The 17,812-nt window shown below is 40.6% G+C and overlaps 1 protein-coding gene across 1 annotated transcript; it reads right to left on the bottom strand.

The window, feature by feature from the left end:
* Positions 1–6,026: 6,026 nt before the first annotated feature.
* LOC113542471 (ankyrin repeat domain-containing protein 34A) lies at positions 6,027–17,735 on the bottom strand. The gene is made up of 2 exons (XM_026940039.3): positions 17,385–17,735; positions 6,027–9,966 (listed from the first exon to the last, which is right to left on the bottom strand). Exon 2 carries the CDS (start codon positions 9,899–9,901, stop codon positions 8,339–8,341), a length of 1,563 nt encoding a protein of 520 aa, XP_026795840.1. The 5' UTR covers positions 9,902–9,966; positions 17,385–17,735; the 3' UTR covers positions 6,027–8,338.
* Between the last annotated feature and the right edge of the window lie 77 nt (positions 17,736–17,812).

Below are 17,812 nucleotides of genomic sequence, written 5' to 3'. Positions count from 1 at the left end.
TACTATGTGAGTTCAATCTCCTTAATATAATATTTTACTTTGATGTGATACTAAATTAGATTCCATCTGACTGTTACATTGCAAACAATATAGCTAAATAGACTAATTAGCTGATTAAGCTAATTTATTCTTTTTACAGTAGGTGCAATGCACAGTGCAGCCAGTAGAGAGTGCAGAAGATTGCACCAAATGCACCAAATACACCACAGGGATTAGGTATAAAGGAAGCTTTTCACATTTTTCATTTCTTTAGTTACATTTTCTTGTTACGTGCTTTCCTTCCTCACTTCTTAGCTCTTCCCTCTGAAGAAAGGACCCATGAAAAGGAAACAAACAGGAAGAATCAAGCACAAACGTAATAGCCAAAAGAGACGTCACTGAGGAGTCACTTTAAAGCAAGTTCACTTAATGATGACTTTGTTTCACAGCTCTGTTGCCTGTACTACACACCATCATTAACATCAGCATTAACAATATTATTGCATGTGTACACACATCAATCTTTACACATCCCTTCTTTGGAAATTTTTAAAGAGCTAGACACATTTTAACCACCTTTTATTCAATTTTTTAGGCAGTCATTAAGGTCCATTTTACACAAGACATGTATGCATTACTATTTTTACCGCAGTGTTAGCATTATTTTTATCATCATCCCTATTACCCCTTTTATAGATTTAAAAATATCTCCACGTTCTGGGTGAAATCTGTGGTATTGCCTCTGTTCTCATTCCCATTCATGGGAAAGTTGTGGAACATTGCTAGTTGTAGCCCTGGATAACCACCAGGGTTGCTGAATATCACCTGGATACATTCTTGTGCATGCATGCCAAGACTTTCAACATAGTGACAAAGTGACTATATGATGTAATATTTGATATAGCAATATTTTTCATACCAAGTTCACCCTCATGGAATTCTGCCAAGTCAATCAATTGGTTAACAAAAGTAGGCGATGTGACTTTGGGCTGAAATCCCAGGTTCAACCACAATATCACTCCATAGTCATCTGGACACCAATGCATGCAAGGTGAGCTTATCACCAAAGGCATGCACATCTCCCATTATTTAATAAAGTGATTGCTGGCAAAAAGGCAGTCCCTAGAGACTTTAGAGAAACACATTTCAGTTCGATGTACTATATGGGCTTATAAGGGGAAGATCCCATGTTAGGCTCTTGGGGAGGTTGTGAGAAGTTTATGAACCCCCCACTGAGATTCCGTCCACAGTGCTGTGATGCACTGCCCTAGCTGCCACATACAACTTTAGTGTAGATCGGGACTTTATACTGGCTAGCAGTCACTGCAGGAAGGCTAGTACTCTAGGAATAATGCAGTGCACTAGATCCAGATAATGGGCCACACACCATTTGCAGAAACAGCACCTCATGATGAATTTTAATCAGAATTGCTGTCCTTTGAAGACAAACTTCAAGAAGCATCTGTGTTTTGGGGCGATGGAGAGATGGAATTATGCATTGCTCTGATCCACTGACATGATCCACCCTTGAGCAACCCTGGTACACAGCAGGCTTCAGAGGGTTGATTTACACATGTCCATCAGTGAACATGCAAACCACACTTAGCACAGTACATAAACAAGATTAGCAGAGAGCTGCCCTACATCTCTTTCACAGAGGCATTGATGGTTGCAGATCGTGATCGTTCCAGTGCAAGCCTGTACGTGCCGTAAGTGGGGAAATGTTGTCACCAGAATGTCATCAGTGTCTCCATTTGGTGCTTGGGGAGCATTAATCTGGACGTAGTGCTTCAACTGGTGAGACGACCAGTGACATGATGCAAGTGTCAGCAGCAGCCATGCAGCCTAGGCCAATCTGCTTGTCAAAGCATCCTTGTGCTCAAGCTAATAGCCATGAATGTTGGGAGATGATAGTAGTCTACTGCTAGCTTTGATGGACAGGGTCACAAGTGGCGCATGGTGCGAGTGTAACATGAGGGTAACCTCATTTGACACGGGAAGATGGAGGGTAACCATCTACAAATTTCCATGTCATGTTGATTTTAAGAATTAATAGGTCCTTAAAGATGGTGTGCTTTAATCTGAAGGATTTAAGATTGAAGAGACAAGGAGGGATCAATTAGAATATTAGGATGTACCCCTAGGGCCTTTCCCAGAGTCACTCAACTCGCACACTGATTCTCCCCTAAGTAGCAAGATTAAGTACTTATTAAGACAACATTCATGCTTTTGTTTACCTCCGAAGTGCACACTTATGTGAAGCAATTCTGGAGTGGGCAAAAGTCCTCAGGTACACTTACTGCTTCCTGGAGCTTATGGTGGGTTACACAAAGGAAGGAGTAATGTGCAATTAATTGATTATTGGACTTGCTACGGCTCCACAGATGGGTGGGAACACCTGTATGTTACCCTACCTCAAATGGCTTTTCGTTGATTATAACAATTGCTGTAACAGGATGATGTCTAGTGATCTGAGAGTAAGGAAGTGATCTTGGATCCAATGGCCGGTTTATTTCTAGTTGTGCTGTATGTTTGCATGTACGATATTTATTTATATGAAAAACATTCCAGCCATTTATTACGTAATTAATTAATTAATTAGGCATATTTCAGACCTTGAAAACACAACACAAATCAAACATTTAAAGATTTTCAAGCATCTGTATGAAAGATGCTTACAATGAGAAAATAAACGTCTACATACAGTTCCCTCTGAAAGTATTGGAACAGCAATTCCAATTCTTTTGTTTTTGCTGTAGACATTTGGGTTTGAGATCAAAAGATGAATATAAGACAATAGTTCTGAATTTCAACTTTCATTTCCTGATATTTATATCTAGATGTGTTAAACAACTTAGAACATGGCACCTTTGTTTGAACCCACCCATTTTTCAAGTCATCAAAAAATATTGGAACATGTGACTGATAGATGTTTCTTGTTACCTAGGTGTGCCCTGTTAGATTGATTGTTTAAACAATTATTAGTGCTGAATGTCTACTCTAAGTTTGAGCCCTGGGTTTTGCCTGTGAAGACTGTATTTGTTGTTAAAACGGATAAACCGACATGAAGACCAGAGGAGCAAGCCATTCTGAAGCTGAGAAAAGAGGGAAAATCAATCAGAGCCATTGCACAAGCATTGAGAATAGCCAATACAACAATTTGGAATGTGCTGAAAAAGAAAGAAACCACTGGTGTACTAACAACCAGACACTGAACAGGTCAGCCAAAAAAAAAAAACAGCAGGAACATTGTGATGACAGGAACATTGTGAGACCTCTAAAGAAAAACCCAAAAACAACAGTTAGTGACTTCACCAACAACCTCCAGGGGTGAAGGTATCACAAGCCACCTTTTGAAGAAGATGTCGAGAGCAGAAATATAGAAGCCATACCACAAGATGCAAACCACTTATCAGCAGTAAGAATCTGAAGGCCAGATTGGAATTTCGCAAAAAATACGGAGATGAGCCATAAAAGTTCTGGAACCAAGATTAACCTCTACCAAAGTGATGGAAAGGCCAAAGTGTGGAGAAAGAAATTAACTGCTCATGATCCAAAACATTCAAGCTCCCTGCTCAAGCACGGTGGAGGTAGTGTCATGGCTTGGGCTTGCATGGCTACTTCTGGAACCGGGCTCACTTTGTTGATGATGGAACTCATGATGGTAGCAGCAGAATGAATTCAGAAGGCTACAGAAACATTCTGTCTGCCAATTTACAGAGAAATGCGTCCAATCTAATAGGGAGGAACTTCATCATGCAGCAAGACAGTGACCAAAAACACACTGCCAACACAGCAAAGGACTTCATTAGGGGAAAAAGCTGGAAGGTTTTAGACTGGCCAAGTCAATCACCAGACCTTAACCCAATTGAGCAGCATTTCACCTCCTGAAGAGGAGACTGAAGAGAGAAACCCCCCAAAACAAAAAAAACGACTGAAATTTTTAATTTAATTTAATTTAATTTAATACTATCTGTTCCAATACTTTTGCTCACTGAAAGGTTGGGTGGTCTGCCATCAAAGGTGCCATGTTCTAAGTTGTTAAATACATCTAGATGTAAATATCAGGAGATGAAAGCTGAAATTCTGATCTATCTTCTCATATTTATCTTTGATCTCAAACCCAAATGTCTTCAGTGTATTGCAAAAACAAAAGAACTGACACTGCCATTCTAATACTTTCAGAGGGGACAGTATAAACTCACCGTCCACCTGCACACCTGCACATTCATGTGGCAGCAGTACAATGCAAAAAACAAACAAACAAACAAAAAAACCATGCAGATACAGGTCAAGAGCTTCAGTTAATGTTCAAATCAAACATCGGAATGAAGAAAAAGTGTGATCCCTGTGACTTTGATCATGGCATGGGTGTTGGTGCCAGATTGGCTGGTTTGATTACTTCAGAAACTATTCCTGGGATTTTCACACACAACAGTCTCTAGAGTTTACACAGAATGGTGTGAAAACAAAAAAAAAACATTGAGCGAGTGACAGTTCTGTGGGTGCAACCACCTTGTTGATAAGAAAAGTTAGAGGAAAATGGCCAGATTGGTCACCCAAAGAATCACTCTTTCCAACCGTGGTGAGCAGAAAAGCATCTCAGCATGCACAAAACATTGAACCTTGAGGTGGATGGGCTACAACAACAGAAGACCACATTGAGTTTCACTCCTGTCAGCCAAGAACAGGAATCTGAGGCTATCATAGGCAGAGGCTCACCCAAACTGCTCAGTTGAAGATTAGAAAAAAAATCACCTGGTCTTTCAGTCTTCAACTGTCCAGCTTTGGGGAATCTTTGACCATGATAGCCTCAGATTCTTGTTCTTGGCTGACAGGAGTGGAACCTGATGTGATCTTCTGCTGTCGTGATGTGTTGTGCATTCTGAGATGCTTTTCTGCTTACCACAGTTGTAAAGAGTGATTATTTGAGTTACTACAGACTTCCTATCAGCTCAAACCAGTCTGGTCATTCTCCTCTGATCTCTCTCATCAACAAGGTAGTTCAGCTTGCAGACCTGCTGCTCACAGGATGTTTTTCACACCATTCTGTGTGAACTCGAGACTGTTGTGTGTGAATTTCCCAGGATATCAGCAGTTTCTGAAATACTCAAACCAGTCCATCTAGCACCAACAGCCATGCCACCGTTAAAGTCACAGAGATCACTGTGACTAACTTTTTTTTAACTTTTTCCCCATTCTGATGTTTGATGTGAACAACTGAAGCTCTTGGCCTGTATCTGCATTATTTTATGCATTGTGCTGCTGCCACATGATTGGTTGATCGGATAACTGCATAAATGAGCAGGTGTATAGGTGTTCCTATTAAAGTGGATTGGACATTAGCAAGCTAGTTTATCTATGTAGCTAAGCTACTGTGTATTAGCTAGCTTTATCTGCAGATTTATTTGTAATATACTCTATATGACCAAACGTTTGTGTACACATGGCCATCACACTCATGTGCTTACTGGACATCCCATTCCAGATTTATTCCCCCTTTGCTGTTATAATAACCTCCACTCTTCTGAGAAGGCTTTCCATTAGATTTTGGAGTGTGGCTGTGGAGATTTGTGCACTCAACCACAAGAGTATTAGTGAGGTCAAGCACTGAAATAACATTATTTTTGTAGCACTTTATTGAAAAACTGTAAGGTTTGTTCAGCTCTTCTGGTATGACAGTTTGTGCAATATAAATTGTAGACATGCCAAATTGACATTATGCATCTACAATATAGTATATTACATATAATGTGTCATAAAGAGGCTAATGTGTTTAATGTGGTCTTGCACACTGTTTTTTTTTTTTACACATTAGAGATAAGGGATACTCTTGGATATTTTACCAGAAAGCACAAACTCTGGTAGATGGACTTTGGGAGACGGGAACAGTGGTGACCATCGTGACCAGTTGTGGTCACACTTAGCACACTGTCTTGAGTCACCTTTCCTCTTTCTGTTCATATTCTCTCTCCCTCTGCCATTGTAACATATTACAGTTGTATCTCTGAGATAATATGGAAGTAAATAACTTCACTGGACACAGATTTTTGGTTTAGTCATGCCTTTATTCAAAGCACCATAAATGTCTCACATGAATATGAGACTAATTCCCACCGTGGTGTTGTGCAGACTGTTACACGGACACTAGCCTACTGCCTGTTGTCCCTAAGGCTTACTGCTAACACAAGAGTCATCTACGTTTTTAGCAAGTAATGATTCAGTTCAGTACAGTTTTATCAGTGTACCACACCAAACATACAAAATTACAATAAATATTAAATCCACTGAAGTAGATGTTGATAGTGTAACTGCTATCCCTTTGACACAATGCGAATTAAAACACTCGGATATGCAGTTGTTATTTTCCTGTTGACCAACGAGACTTAGCAGCACGTCATAAAATGTCCTCTGTGTACACAGCCTAACACAACTGAAGACCCTTTTACTTTTTTTTTGAATTTATTTATTTTTTTTAGGTCTGATCAGACGTACCTGAGCACAATTTCAACAAGGTCACAGGGAGTTTTGTACAACAGAGAATTTTGTGAACTTCCACAATGATATTCAGAAACAGAGAAAACTCAGTGCAACTACTCACTGCTCTCTGGAGCGTAGAGAAATTCTGGAATGACGATGAGACATCACACAAGAATAATAAGGTAGCAACTAGATAACTTGCTAATTAAAATATAAAGTGTCACCTGATATATTTTAAAGAAGTGGTTTCAAATGGTTTAGCTTTAAAAAAATCCCATAATTAAATAATATAAACATTTATGCTTGTACTTTTTTTCTCTCCTTATATGTCCTAAAATGTTGCCTGTGAAAAAAATGCCACACTGAAAGTAGAGATGATTTCCACCCAAAGAACTATAGCAATAATATTGTTTTGATTTAAAAGATGGACAATAGATGAAAAATGGGCCATCACAGAGGTATAGAAAAATATTACTCTACTTTTTTGTTTTCATAAAGTACATGTATTTGAATCCACATAAATAAATTAATATTTTCTAAATAAAATCACTTAAATAGAGCATCAACAAAACAAAAGCAAGACTTTTAAACACTTTTTAAGCTCTGTTAAACTAATTCTTGTTTATTTGTAATATATATAGATATTTCTCTCTCTACACTGACAAACACTACACTGAAAATAATTTCATTTCAAATGTGTGTATACTCTTTTTGTAAGGGTTAACATAGTTTGTTGTGTCCATGATTCCACACTACATTTTTCTGCAGAAGTGCAAATTACTCTTCGTGCTGCAGATGTAACTGATTATCCAATGTTCACCACAATAATATGAAACCAGAGATCTTGCAGCACAAAATATTGCACACAGAAATACTTAAAATACTAATGATTATTTTACTGCCTGTGAAATCTGTACAATATCTACATGTGCGCTCTGCCTCTTGTGCACACATGACACAACATCCATGCTCTTCATACTGAGTTTTTCTGTATCTTCCCGCATTTTAGAAATGTGAGTGTGAAAGGGTATTAAACAACTTCTTTGGGATTCTTAATTAAGAATTGCACTTTAAAACAAACAAACAAAAAAAATACAATCATGCATATAGTGCCCATCACGCACCATTTCAATGGTGTACATTTTTGTTTTCATTTTCACACATCAAAATGTTTTGATTCTTGTTCTTAATGCTACAACCAAACTAAAATGGCCTAAACCCAACCTTATTAAAGTGATTAGTCATCAGTAAAAGGCATCTTATATAATAGAGATTAGTGTGCAATAAATGGAAGATTTTCAGCATTCCTAATGATTTTAGGGAGAAAAAACTGAATGCTGGCATTTGGTTTGCACCCAGTAGAAGCTGATTATTTTTATATTCCCCTTTGATATGCTTTTAAAGGACAGCGCATCACTTTGCCAGAAACTTTAACCTTGCTGACATTTTTTTTTTACAAAACTTCATGAAACAAGTTCAAGTGTAAAAGTGAACATTTTAAATGACAAGAACTGTTTGTCAAAAATGACAGTAAATATGAGAAATCAAAAATAAATGAAATGATTAAGGAACAGCTTGGCCAAATGTGCTAACGTGGCCAAAAATAATTGGAAGTCAGTAACCACCAGTTGACATAACTGGCGGCTATTCACTATCATTAAAATCAGTAACATTAGCCTTTAAGAATATGGTTTATGCATTTTAGACTAGTCAGTGTTCCATTATCTAAGGGTATTTCTCTGTGTGTGTGTGTGTGTGTGTGTGTGTGTGTGCATGTGTGTGTGTTTGTGTGTGTGTAAGTGAGTAAGTGAGTGTGTGAGTGAGTGAGTAATGGAGAGAGAAAGAGAGAGACAGAGAGAGATATATTCTCCCATAACACTTAGTCTCCATTGACCTCCATGACCTTCTCTGCTATTAGCTCCTGAAAGGTGGAGAGCTGCTTCATCTGTTCTGTCTGCATGGAATGCCTCCTCATCAACTTCTTCTTCATCTTGAAATCCAGAACACGCTTTGGTGATGTGGGTGCTACAGGCAGCAGGATCTTGTTTCCAGAGTGCACGGGTGAAGAGGGCTTGCCATTGGTCCGGATGTCCGGGATAGGCCGCTGGGGGTTGACGTTGAGTGGGGGAAGAAATCCAGGTCGAGTGTGTGAGATGTGGTCCAGCAGGAGTGTACCAGAGCCTCTCCGCTCCAGCAAGCCTGGGGGTCTCCTCCTCATAGTGATGGGGGAAACTGAGTTCGGGATGCTCTCCAGAGACTCCCGTGAGGAACTGGCAACTAATGATAGTGGTGAGGCATTGTACTTGCGACGCTCCACGGACACACGACCAGAATCTGGAGATCCAGGAATGGACTCAGGACACAGGTGTGTATCTGACTCATAGTGCTCCATGCGTGTAAGTTTGGGGTGAACCAGAGCACGGTTATGACCGGCATTCTCTTGCGACTCAGGCGCTGTGTTTCTGCGGTATAGTGACTGATGCTGCTGCACCTTGTCAGCCCAAGAGGAACCACAGAGGGCTGCACAATCTTCTGAACAGGAGCGGTCAATCAGCTTCGGAGAGCAGGGGTCATGTGTTTCAATGCTGTGCCTGCGTGAGAGCAGTGGTCTGCCTGGACCAGAGATTGACATGCCATTCATCTCTGACACCACCTTGTCCTCTTCCGCAAGGCTGCCCTCCAACATCTCACCTCTCTCAGCCAGTACGCTTGGTGCCACTAAGCCCCAGGGCTCTGAGTTCAGTCTTTTGAGAAGCTTGCGTGGTGGTGGTCTCCTCTCACCTGGTGGCCTGTTGGAGGGCAACGGGAGGGCAGAAGTAAGAGCAAAGCTGAAGATGCCTTCTTCCTCTTCTCCAGCAGGTGAGTTTGAGGTTCGGATCTCCACCTCTGATGGAGACATGCAGGCTGGTGAGAGTTTGTCCACCACACCTGGTGAAGGTGGAGAGTTCAGGTACTGCTTGGTCTTCTTAGTGCCTGAGGGTGAGGTATCTGTGGTTATAATGATCACCTCTTTACCTTTGGCCTTACAGGCATCTAGAAGTATCTGCAGAGTGTCTCGATCACCTCTGTTGATGGCATGCATTAGAGCTGAGGACCCAGAGTAGTCTTTTAGACTTGGGTCTGCACCATTCTCCAGGAGTAGTGACACAACATCTTTGCCAGCCCGCTCAGAGCATGCATGCATCAAGGCAGTCCGGCCTGATTTGTCAGCAATATTCAGGTCAGCGCCTTTCTCTAGAAGATAGCGCACCATTTTCTGACGTGTCTGCGGGTCGTCATATCCCGCCATGCAGGCAGCCATGATGGGTGTCTCCCCTCGCTCATTGCCTTCATTAATGTATGCACCGCCCTCCAGTAGCAAACGGGCAAGACGAAGCTTGCCTTGGAACACAGCCTTCAGCAGGGCATTTCCCTCTGTCCGAAGAGCTCCTCCATCACCCATGTTGCCACCCTGTCTTCCTTTCCCGTTAACACAGCCAGCACATCTTCAATGTAATCCTGAACAACCTGTAATATGAAGAAACGCACAAGGTCTTATAAGGACAATTACACGTGTGTATTATTGCGTATGTTTTGGTGTGCACTGTGCTCTCTGAATTGCTCATGGCATCGCACTGAAGAAGAGAATAATGTGTTTTTAGTCCTTATAAACTATTTTATGAAATAACAGCTTTGCACACTGCAGAGTGTGATAAAGAAGAGTATAGTCTTCCATTATTACCACTGCTCTCATTGATCCAACACAGTGAAGCCTCCACACCATGCAATTCACGCAGTGTAAAAATACCTGAGGTAAAATCACAGACCCCATCATCTAGACACCCTCTTCCCTTAAAACGACATGAATAGCTTGAAATTGAGGGAATTTCTTTTTAACAGAAATGAAACCTGGCCTAAATATTAACCCTGCAGAATAAAAGACCCCTATTCCTGTCAGAGGCTTGCAACAATGTCACTTCGCTCTAGGCTTTTCAAAAACTGTGAATTATTAAATAGCATGATACATGCCATTGGTTACATATTGTGATCTAATCGATAAATTCATGGTCAATCATCTCCTCACAAGAAACCCCACTTCAACAAAAAACAGCAATGGCAGTAATTTAGAGCAAAGTTATTACTTGCATATAGTATATAGACATTGTAAATGACTCCTTGAAATCTTCTTACAAGATTTATTAATGACCCTTTTACCCCCCCCCCCCCCCCCCCCCCCCCCCCAAAAAAAAAAAAAAAGGTTTACATGACATTTTAAAAACATTATATTAAATATCACCAGGTTGTAGTATAATTTGCTCTGTCATATACATTGCTCTATGTCCTGGAAATGTAGTAATCTTTGCTCTATACATGACTTGAATAGATAATGAGAATATGATACAGTGATGTAGACTTTGTATCATATATGCCTTTTTCCTTAATAGGTTACATTTTTACTATCTTTTCTTTTGACAGAAAATAGCTACAGTTTGCCATTTTCTTATAGAATACAAGTATTTTAAAATGGACAATTTAAAGTTTATGCAATATAAGGTTTTCGATAAAATTGTAATTCAAATGAATGCATAGTAAAATAGGTATTTAAACACAGACAAAAGCAGTCGTTTCCCACCTGCAGAGTCTGCTGGGAGACAGATTTGCAGTGATTGTGGTTATATACTCGGCACTCATTATCAATATCCCCTCTGCTGTGGCTACATTAATACACTGCATTAACTGACAATGAACCAACAGCTGTCTGTGGCTGTGGGGTGAGTCAAAGCGCTGATTGTGATGATCAAAGCAATAAAGGCAGCATTCACAAATTGTGCACAGCTCTGAGAGTCTCGCATCAATCTGCGTTTGGGTAACAGAAAGCAGAGAGGGATGCTCATTGCACACAGACAAGTTTGATGTGGTAATTAGGAAGGCATTACTACAACAGCACTGCAGGGTGAAAAGTAAGGGGGGCGAGCGAACAAGAGGGTGAACAGACAGGGAGACTCAGGGACTGAGAGAGGGAGCGAAAGAGTGAGTGAGAGAGAGAGAGAGAGAGAGAGAGAGAGAGAGAGATACAGAGTGTTCCAGTGGCTTGGATTTATTCAGGCTGATTTAAAATTCAGTGTGACCAAAGTAAGCCCCTGGTAGATTTATACAGACAACATGTGGAGAAAGTACAACCTCCTGTCACAGAGAAATCAATTAATGGGATAGTGGCTTGGTAGAGATGACAGGCATGGGAGAGAGGAAGTGGAAAATTGGTGGGTCTGTATGTCATTTCACTGTGCCTTGTCACTGTGTGCTGGTACAGATATATAGTTCTACTCCTGGCACTGGCAGAGGGAGTGGATGAAGGGATCTATTGATCTGACGCCTGTCCACTGCAGTGCTGAAGGCAGACTGCATAGAGAAATAGCTTTTTTGGGTTATACAGTATGCATATTTCAAGTTAATTTTTAGCCATGTTGTTAAATTTCATCATTCTATGTTTTTACTGCAGATACTATATGTTCATTGTCCAACACTGTTTATCTAGAGTTTTCCTTTGCTCTGCTACCTGAGCACGGCAGCCATCGTTAGAAAAATAAAAGAGGATTGAGCATGTGTGTGCCCATGTGTGCTAGAGGCTGCACTATAACTATATCGACAGCTTGTTTTCTCACACGCTCATACTAATTCAGCAGATGCAGAGTAAGACCTGTGCTCTGCACCCTGTGCTGCACTTGTTGTCCATTCCTTGTGATTCCACACCAGTCTCATCCCTAGCATGCTTAATGAGCAAATGAGCACCTTTTGCACAAACTGATATGCTGCTGCGAGCAAGAAAATGAGTGAGAGAGAGATTGAGAGAGAACGGCAAAGAGCAGGAGAAACAATTGTGTATTTTAGATGCAAAAACTGAACTGAAAAAACAGAGTCTCTTCCTTCTGAGAAACTGAGATTAGAGAGTCTTTCTCTGGTTGCAGACACTAGCGTGAGTCATCTCAAGAAAGAACTCAAATCAGGACTGTGAATCAAGGGCTCTCGTGGAGAACCTTCTACATTGAACAAATTCAATTTCATCTAGCAATCTCTGCTATTCTATTTATACCTGCTGTTGTCTTTTATTTACTATGGAGCTGAGTGGTTTCTCTCTCTGCGCTTGTTTAAATGATGACAGAGAGGTTGCAATCAGAAAGCCATGCTCTCAGCAGCAATAACTCTGTCCAGTAGACCTTCTGATCCTCCACTTTGCTAAAACTCACACACTGTATCACAGTTATATTGGATAAAGGTGGAAGTATCCATCTTATTTTTCTTATGCTTGCCTGTGTGGGCTTGTTCGAACAAAATGAATCAAACTGCCGTCAGGAGACACTCTGTACTGTCATCTCACACTGTCTCCACTTCTCAATGTTTCACTCTCTTTCTGTTTTGCAGTCAGTTCTTCAAACTCCCTCTGTCCCTGTCTGACCTGTGTGTTTGTGTGTGTGTGTGTACAAATTTCAGTGGGAGGCAGTGAGATGTTTGACATCAATCAAAAGCAGACAGAGCTAGGCATTTCACACCAGTTGGAGTGCAGATCTCCTGCAGAGGGATTTCTTATTTTAATTGAAATCCTCTATATTGCACTGGGAGATGTAAATGACAAGCTGAACATCCTGGAAAGGCTCCAGAGTCCTCTCCAATTCTCTTGGGTCTCCCAACAACAGAGAATGGAATTGATTCTTACGTGTTCACCCTCACACTTATAACACCCAATCCACTCTGCAATGCTTTCCACTGAGTGCATGTGACTCTCAGACCAATGATGATTCTCTTTGCTGCAGATACGGCTGGGGGTTGGGGTGGGGATGGTGTGTTTGTGTGGGTGGATGCATTGTTAGAAATTAACACGGAGTACAGAGGCCATCTCCTGCCCGTTATTCAGCTCATTAAATCTTGCTGCTCCATGCATATGCATTGTTCTTCAAAGGCACCATGGTCCAGCCCTAAGAGCAATGTCCGTTTCTAGAGCTCTTCCATGCACTCCCACTGCTACAACTGCTTCTACTGTACTATTGTTCAGCAGGCCAAGGACATGAAGTGCTAATGGGACTGGTGTAGGTGTATCCAACCTGATCTGGTGCCTCCTGGCATTCTGACCCAGTCATATCTGATGAAGCCTTTCATCAGTCATAGTGCTGCTTTAGGAGGGAGCACAGGTGCTGATGGTGATCATTGTGCTGAACAGTGCAGCATTCTCATGCATTGAGGTTAAGTATGGGAGGCTCTCTCTTTATGCTGTCTCCAACAAAAAAAGAATTATAAGGCTATATTGAAATCTTACTCATGGCTATACACACCTGTTACCTCATTCCTCAAAGCATGTCTTAAAGGATTTGTTTGATGGAATGTAACCAGTTGCATCCTGAAATTATATGAGCTTTATAAGTGTGTATGATCCTATATTTATATCTGTAAATGATCCTATTTTTTATTGTGTAGAGAACCCTTTGAAGTCAAGTATGGTTATTTGATTTTTTTTAATCTCACCTTAGTTATAGTTTTACTGGGGCATTTTTTGTTTGTTTGTTTTCCTCCTGTTTTATGATTTCATAGTAAAGAATTTGGAAATACTATAGTTTAGTATTTATTTAGCAATAAAATTATTCACCTGTTGTTTATGTCAGCTGATAGGGGTAATTGTAAGATTCCTGCAATACATATTCACAATGTAACATCATTTCATGTCACACCACCTAGATGGGCCAGATAACTTATATACCACATTACTACTAACTTGAACACAGCGTAAAATCTAAAAATGAAAAACAGCATCTTTGAAGAATTTTCAGTGACCCACACCAGGAAACCATGCCCTAAACCATAATACTGTCTAATACTGTTGTGCCTATAAATGGATTTTTAGGTCAAACAAACCCAGCCAGTTGAAACAGTCCAGTAAATTTTCAAGGTGTGATCTCTGCTACAACCATTGCACAGAGACAGGGCCACTTTGAATGCAGCATCTTTTTGGGTTGGTCAATCTATCAATCAGTCAATCAACTAATAAATAATTAAAAGAATAAATGGGAAAAGTGTTGAATTATTTTAAAATTTCTTCATTTAATCTGAGAGTATATATATATATATATATATATATATATATATATATATATATATATATATGTATGTGTGTGTGTGTGTGTGTGTGTGTGTGTGTGTGTGTTTACCGTCCCGTTTGAAAGTACTGGAATGGCAAGGCCAATTCTTTTGTTTTTGCTATACTCTGAAGACATCTGGGTTTGAGATCAAAAGATGAATATGAAATGATAGATCAGAATTTCAGATTTCATTTCCTGATATTTACATCTAGATGTGTTAAACAACTTGGCAGACCATGCAATTTTTAAGGGAGCAAAAGTATATGAATAGAAAGTCTTAAAGTAAATTAAAATAAATAACATTTAACATTTGGTTGCATATACAACAACTGCATCAAGCCGGCAACCTACTGACATCACCAAACTGTTGCATTTTTATTTTGTGATGCTTTTCCGTGCTTGTACTGCAGCTCCTTTCAGTCTCCTCTTCAGGAGGTGAAGTGCTGCTCAATTGGGTTAAGGTCTGGTGATTGACTTGGCCAGTCTAAAACCTTCCACTTTTTCCCCCTGGTGAAGTCCTTCGTTGTGTTATCAGTGTGTTTTGGGTCATTGTCTTGCTGCATGATGATGAAGTTCCTCCCAAGTAGATTGGATGCATTTCTCTGTAAATTGACAGACAGAATGTTTCTGTAGCCTTCTGAATTCATTCTGCTGCTAACATCATGAGTTACATCATTAATAAAGATTAGTGAGCCCGTTCCAGAAGCAGCCATGCAAGCCCAAGCCATGACACTACCTCCACCATGCTTGACTGATGAGCTTGTATCTTTTGGATCATGAGCAGATCCTTTCTTTCTCCACACTTTGGCCTTTCCATCACTTTGGTAGAGGTTAATCTTGGTTCCAGAATTTGTGGCTCATCTCTGTATTTCTTTGCAAATTCCAATCTGGCCTTCAGATTCTTACTGCTGATGTTTTTTGGGGTTTTCTTCACAGATCTCACCATGTTGCTGTCAACAGCTGTTTTTGTTTTTTTTGTGTTTTTTTTTTTTGGCCAACCTGTTCAATGTCTGGTTGTTTGTACACCAGTGGTTTCTTTCTTTTTCAGGACATTCCTAATTGTTTTATTGGGTATGCCCAGTGCTTGTGCAATGTCTCTGATAATTTTTTCTCTTTTCTCAGCTTCCATATGGCTTGCTTTTCTCCTATAGACAGCTTTCTGGTCTTAACGTTGGTTTGTCTTTTTTAGCAACAAATATAGTCTTCACAGGCAAAACCCAGGGTTCAAACTAAGAGTAGACATTCAGCGCTATTAATTGTTTAAACAGTCAATCTAACAGGGCACACCTAGGTAACAAGAACCCCTGTCAGTCACATGTTCCAACATTTTTGATCACTTGAAAAATGGGTGGGTTCCAACAAAAAGTGCCATGTTCTAAGTTGTTTAACACATCTACATGTAAATATCAGGAAATGAAAGTTGAAATTCTGATCTATCGTCTCATATTCATCTTTTGATCTCAAACCCAAATGTCTTCAGTGGATAGCAAAAACAAATTAATTGGCCTTGCCATTCCAATACTTTCAGAGGGGTCTGTAATTATATATAATGTCAAAGTATTCTGTAGGCCATTTTTTGTTTTTGCTTTTGTTTTATTTTAGCATTAATCAAGTGAGTGCTTGGGCGTAATTTGGAATGAAAAATCATCATTATTATTATTATTATTATTATTAGCTTGAATGCATCAGGGTTGCATCTGCTGTTTTCTATGCCTATACATGTGCGTCGCTATCCACGGTCCTGAAAAAGGAAAGGACATGCAGCTGCTTGTTATAAACGACGCATTAAACAGTTTATATTGCTCAAAATATTTATAATAACCAGAAAAATAGGGCTCCGATTCTATATATAGCCATAAACTGTCAAATCTGTTGTCGTACCAATTGCCTACGTCAGCTGGTCTCTCTGACGTAAGCCAAACAAAATGACGACAAAGTCGCCTGATCGAAGATATATTTATACAAAGCAAACAGACACTAGACTATACCAGATAAAGATTTTTTTTTCCATTGTCAGGTAAAATGTACGGCTTTACATAATTTTGTGCTCTTTTGTACAAAACCTGTTTGTTTTTGTGTTTTGATTAGAGATCTTGTGTAAACTTAGCTACATTCCATCACTGGCAACATTACACTGATTATCTAAAGTGCAGCAATCCTGTTCCACAGCTTTCAGAAGCACACCAGCAGTGACCTGTCTCCTCATCCGCACTGTTTATTCATGCACAGTGTAAACTGCAATCCGGATGCACATGAACAGCAAGAAATACGCGCTCTAAATATAGGACACCTGAAAGCCAGCAGCAGCAGTCCTGCGCTTCAGGAGAAAGAGAGATTAGCTCTAAAAACAGCCCTACAAACCTGACTGCCTTTTCTCTAACTTCCAGAATTAGCTGTGCCTTCAGCCAGCCTGGGGGATGAGCTTATCGCTTACACACCTGACTGCGATCAGAAGAAACACCAAGAATTTGCTTATAGCTTTAACCCATGCCACAGAGCATCGGCTGCCTTGCAGACATTACTCTTAAAGTGTTTTCAAGTCATATGGAATCAAGGAACTATGATGTAAACAATAAGAAATTACACCATAATTTATTTAATCCAGTGTAACTGTATGTCATTCTAAACGCTTGCTCTAGACGCACTACTATGTTCACAGTTAGGCTACATTTAACGCAATCTCTACAACAACTCAGTGTGCGCACTAAATGAAGCACTATGAAGTGAAACACGGTAAATGATGCAGGATCCGCATCGCAGGGTCACTTTTTTTCCGCCCCGCAGTTGTGCGGGTGGACGGTGTGGCGGTGCGGCTCTTACCGCGGCTGCGCTGCTGCTAAATGAATTCCATCGGCGCGCCGACTTTTCCGCCCAAATCCGCTCGACGTGTGCGCCTCGACCACCAGTCCTCCCGTGCCGCCGTGTGCTGGGCGTTAAAAGGCTTCCCCGTTTCCCCACATTTCTCCCGCTATCTGGGCTGGAGCTATCTGGGGCTGCGGGGGCGGCCGGTGGGCAGCGCAGCTCCGAGTGATTTCCGAGCAGAAGAGCGAGCAAACGGACGCAGCCTATGCGGAGGGGGCGACACACTTCCTCAGTCTCATCATCACAGCCTATCTAATGCTGCCGCGGACTTCACACGATGGGCTTCCTCCTGTGGTGCAGATGCGCCTCTGCTCTGCTCTGCGCGTGTTTTCACTTCTCGGGTCCTTCTCTATTTATTTAGTTATTTATTTATTTATTTTCTGGAC

This window comes from Pangasianodon hypophthalmus, chromosome 1 (genome assembly GCF_027358585.1).
Source record: "Pangasianodon hypophthalmus isolate fPanHyp1 chromosome 1, fPanHyp1.pri, whole genome shotgun sequence".
NCBI classification, from domain to species: Eukaryota; Metazoa; Chordata; class Actinopteri; order Siluriformes; family Pangasiidae; genus Pangasianodon; species Pangasianodon hypophthalmus.
This window is presented reverse-complemented; position numbering and strand designations above follow the sequence as displayed.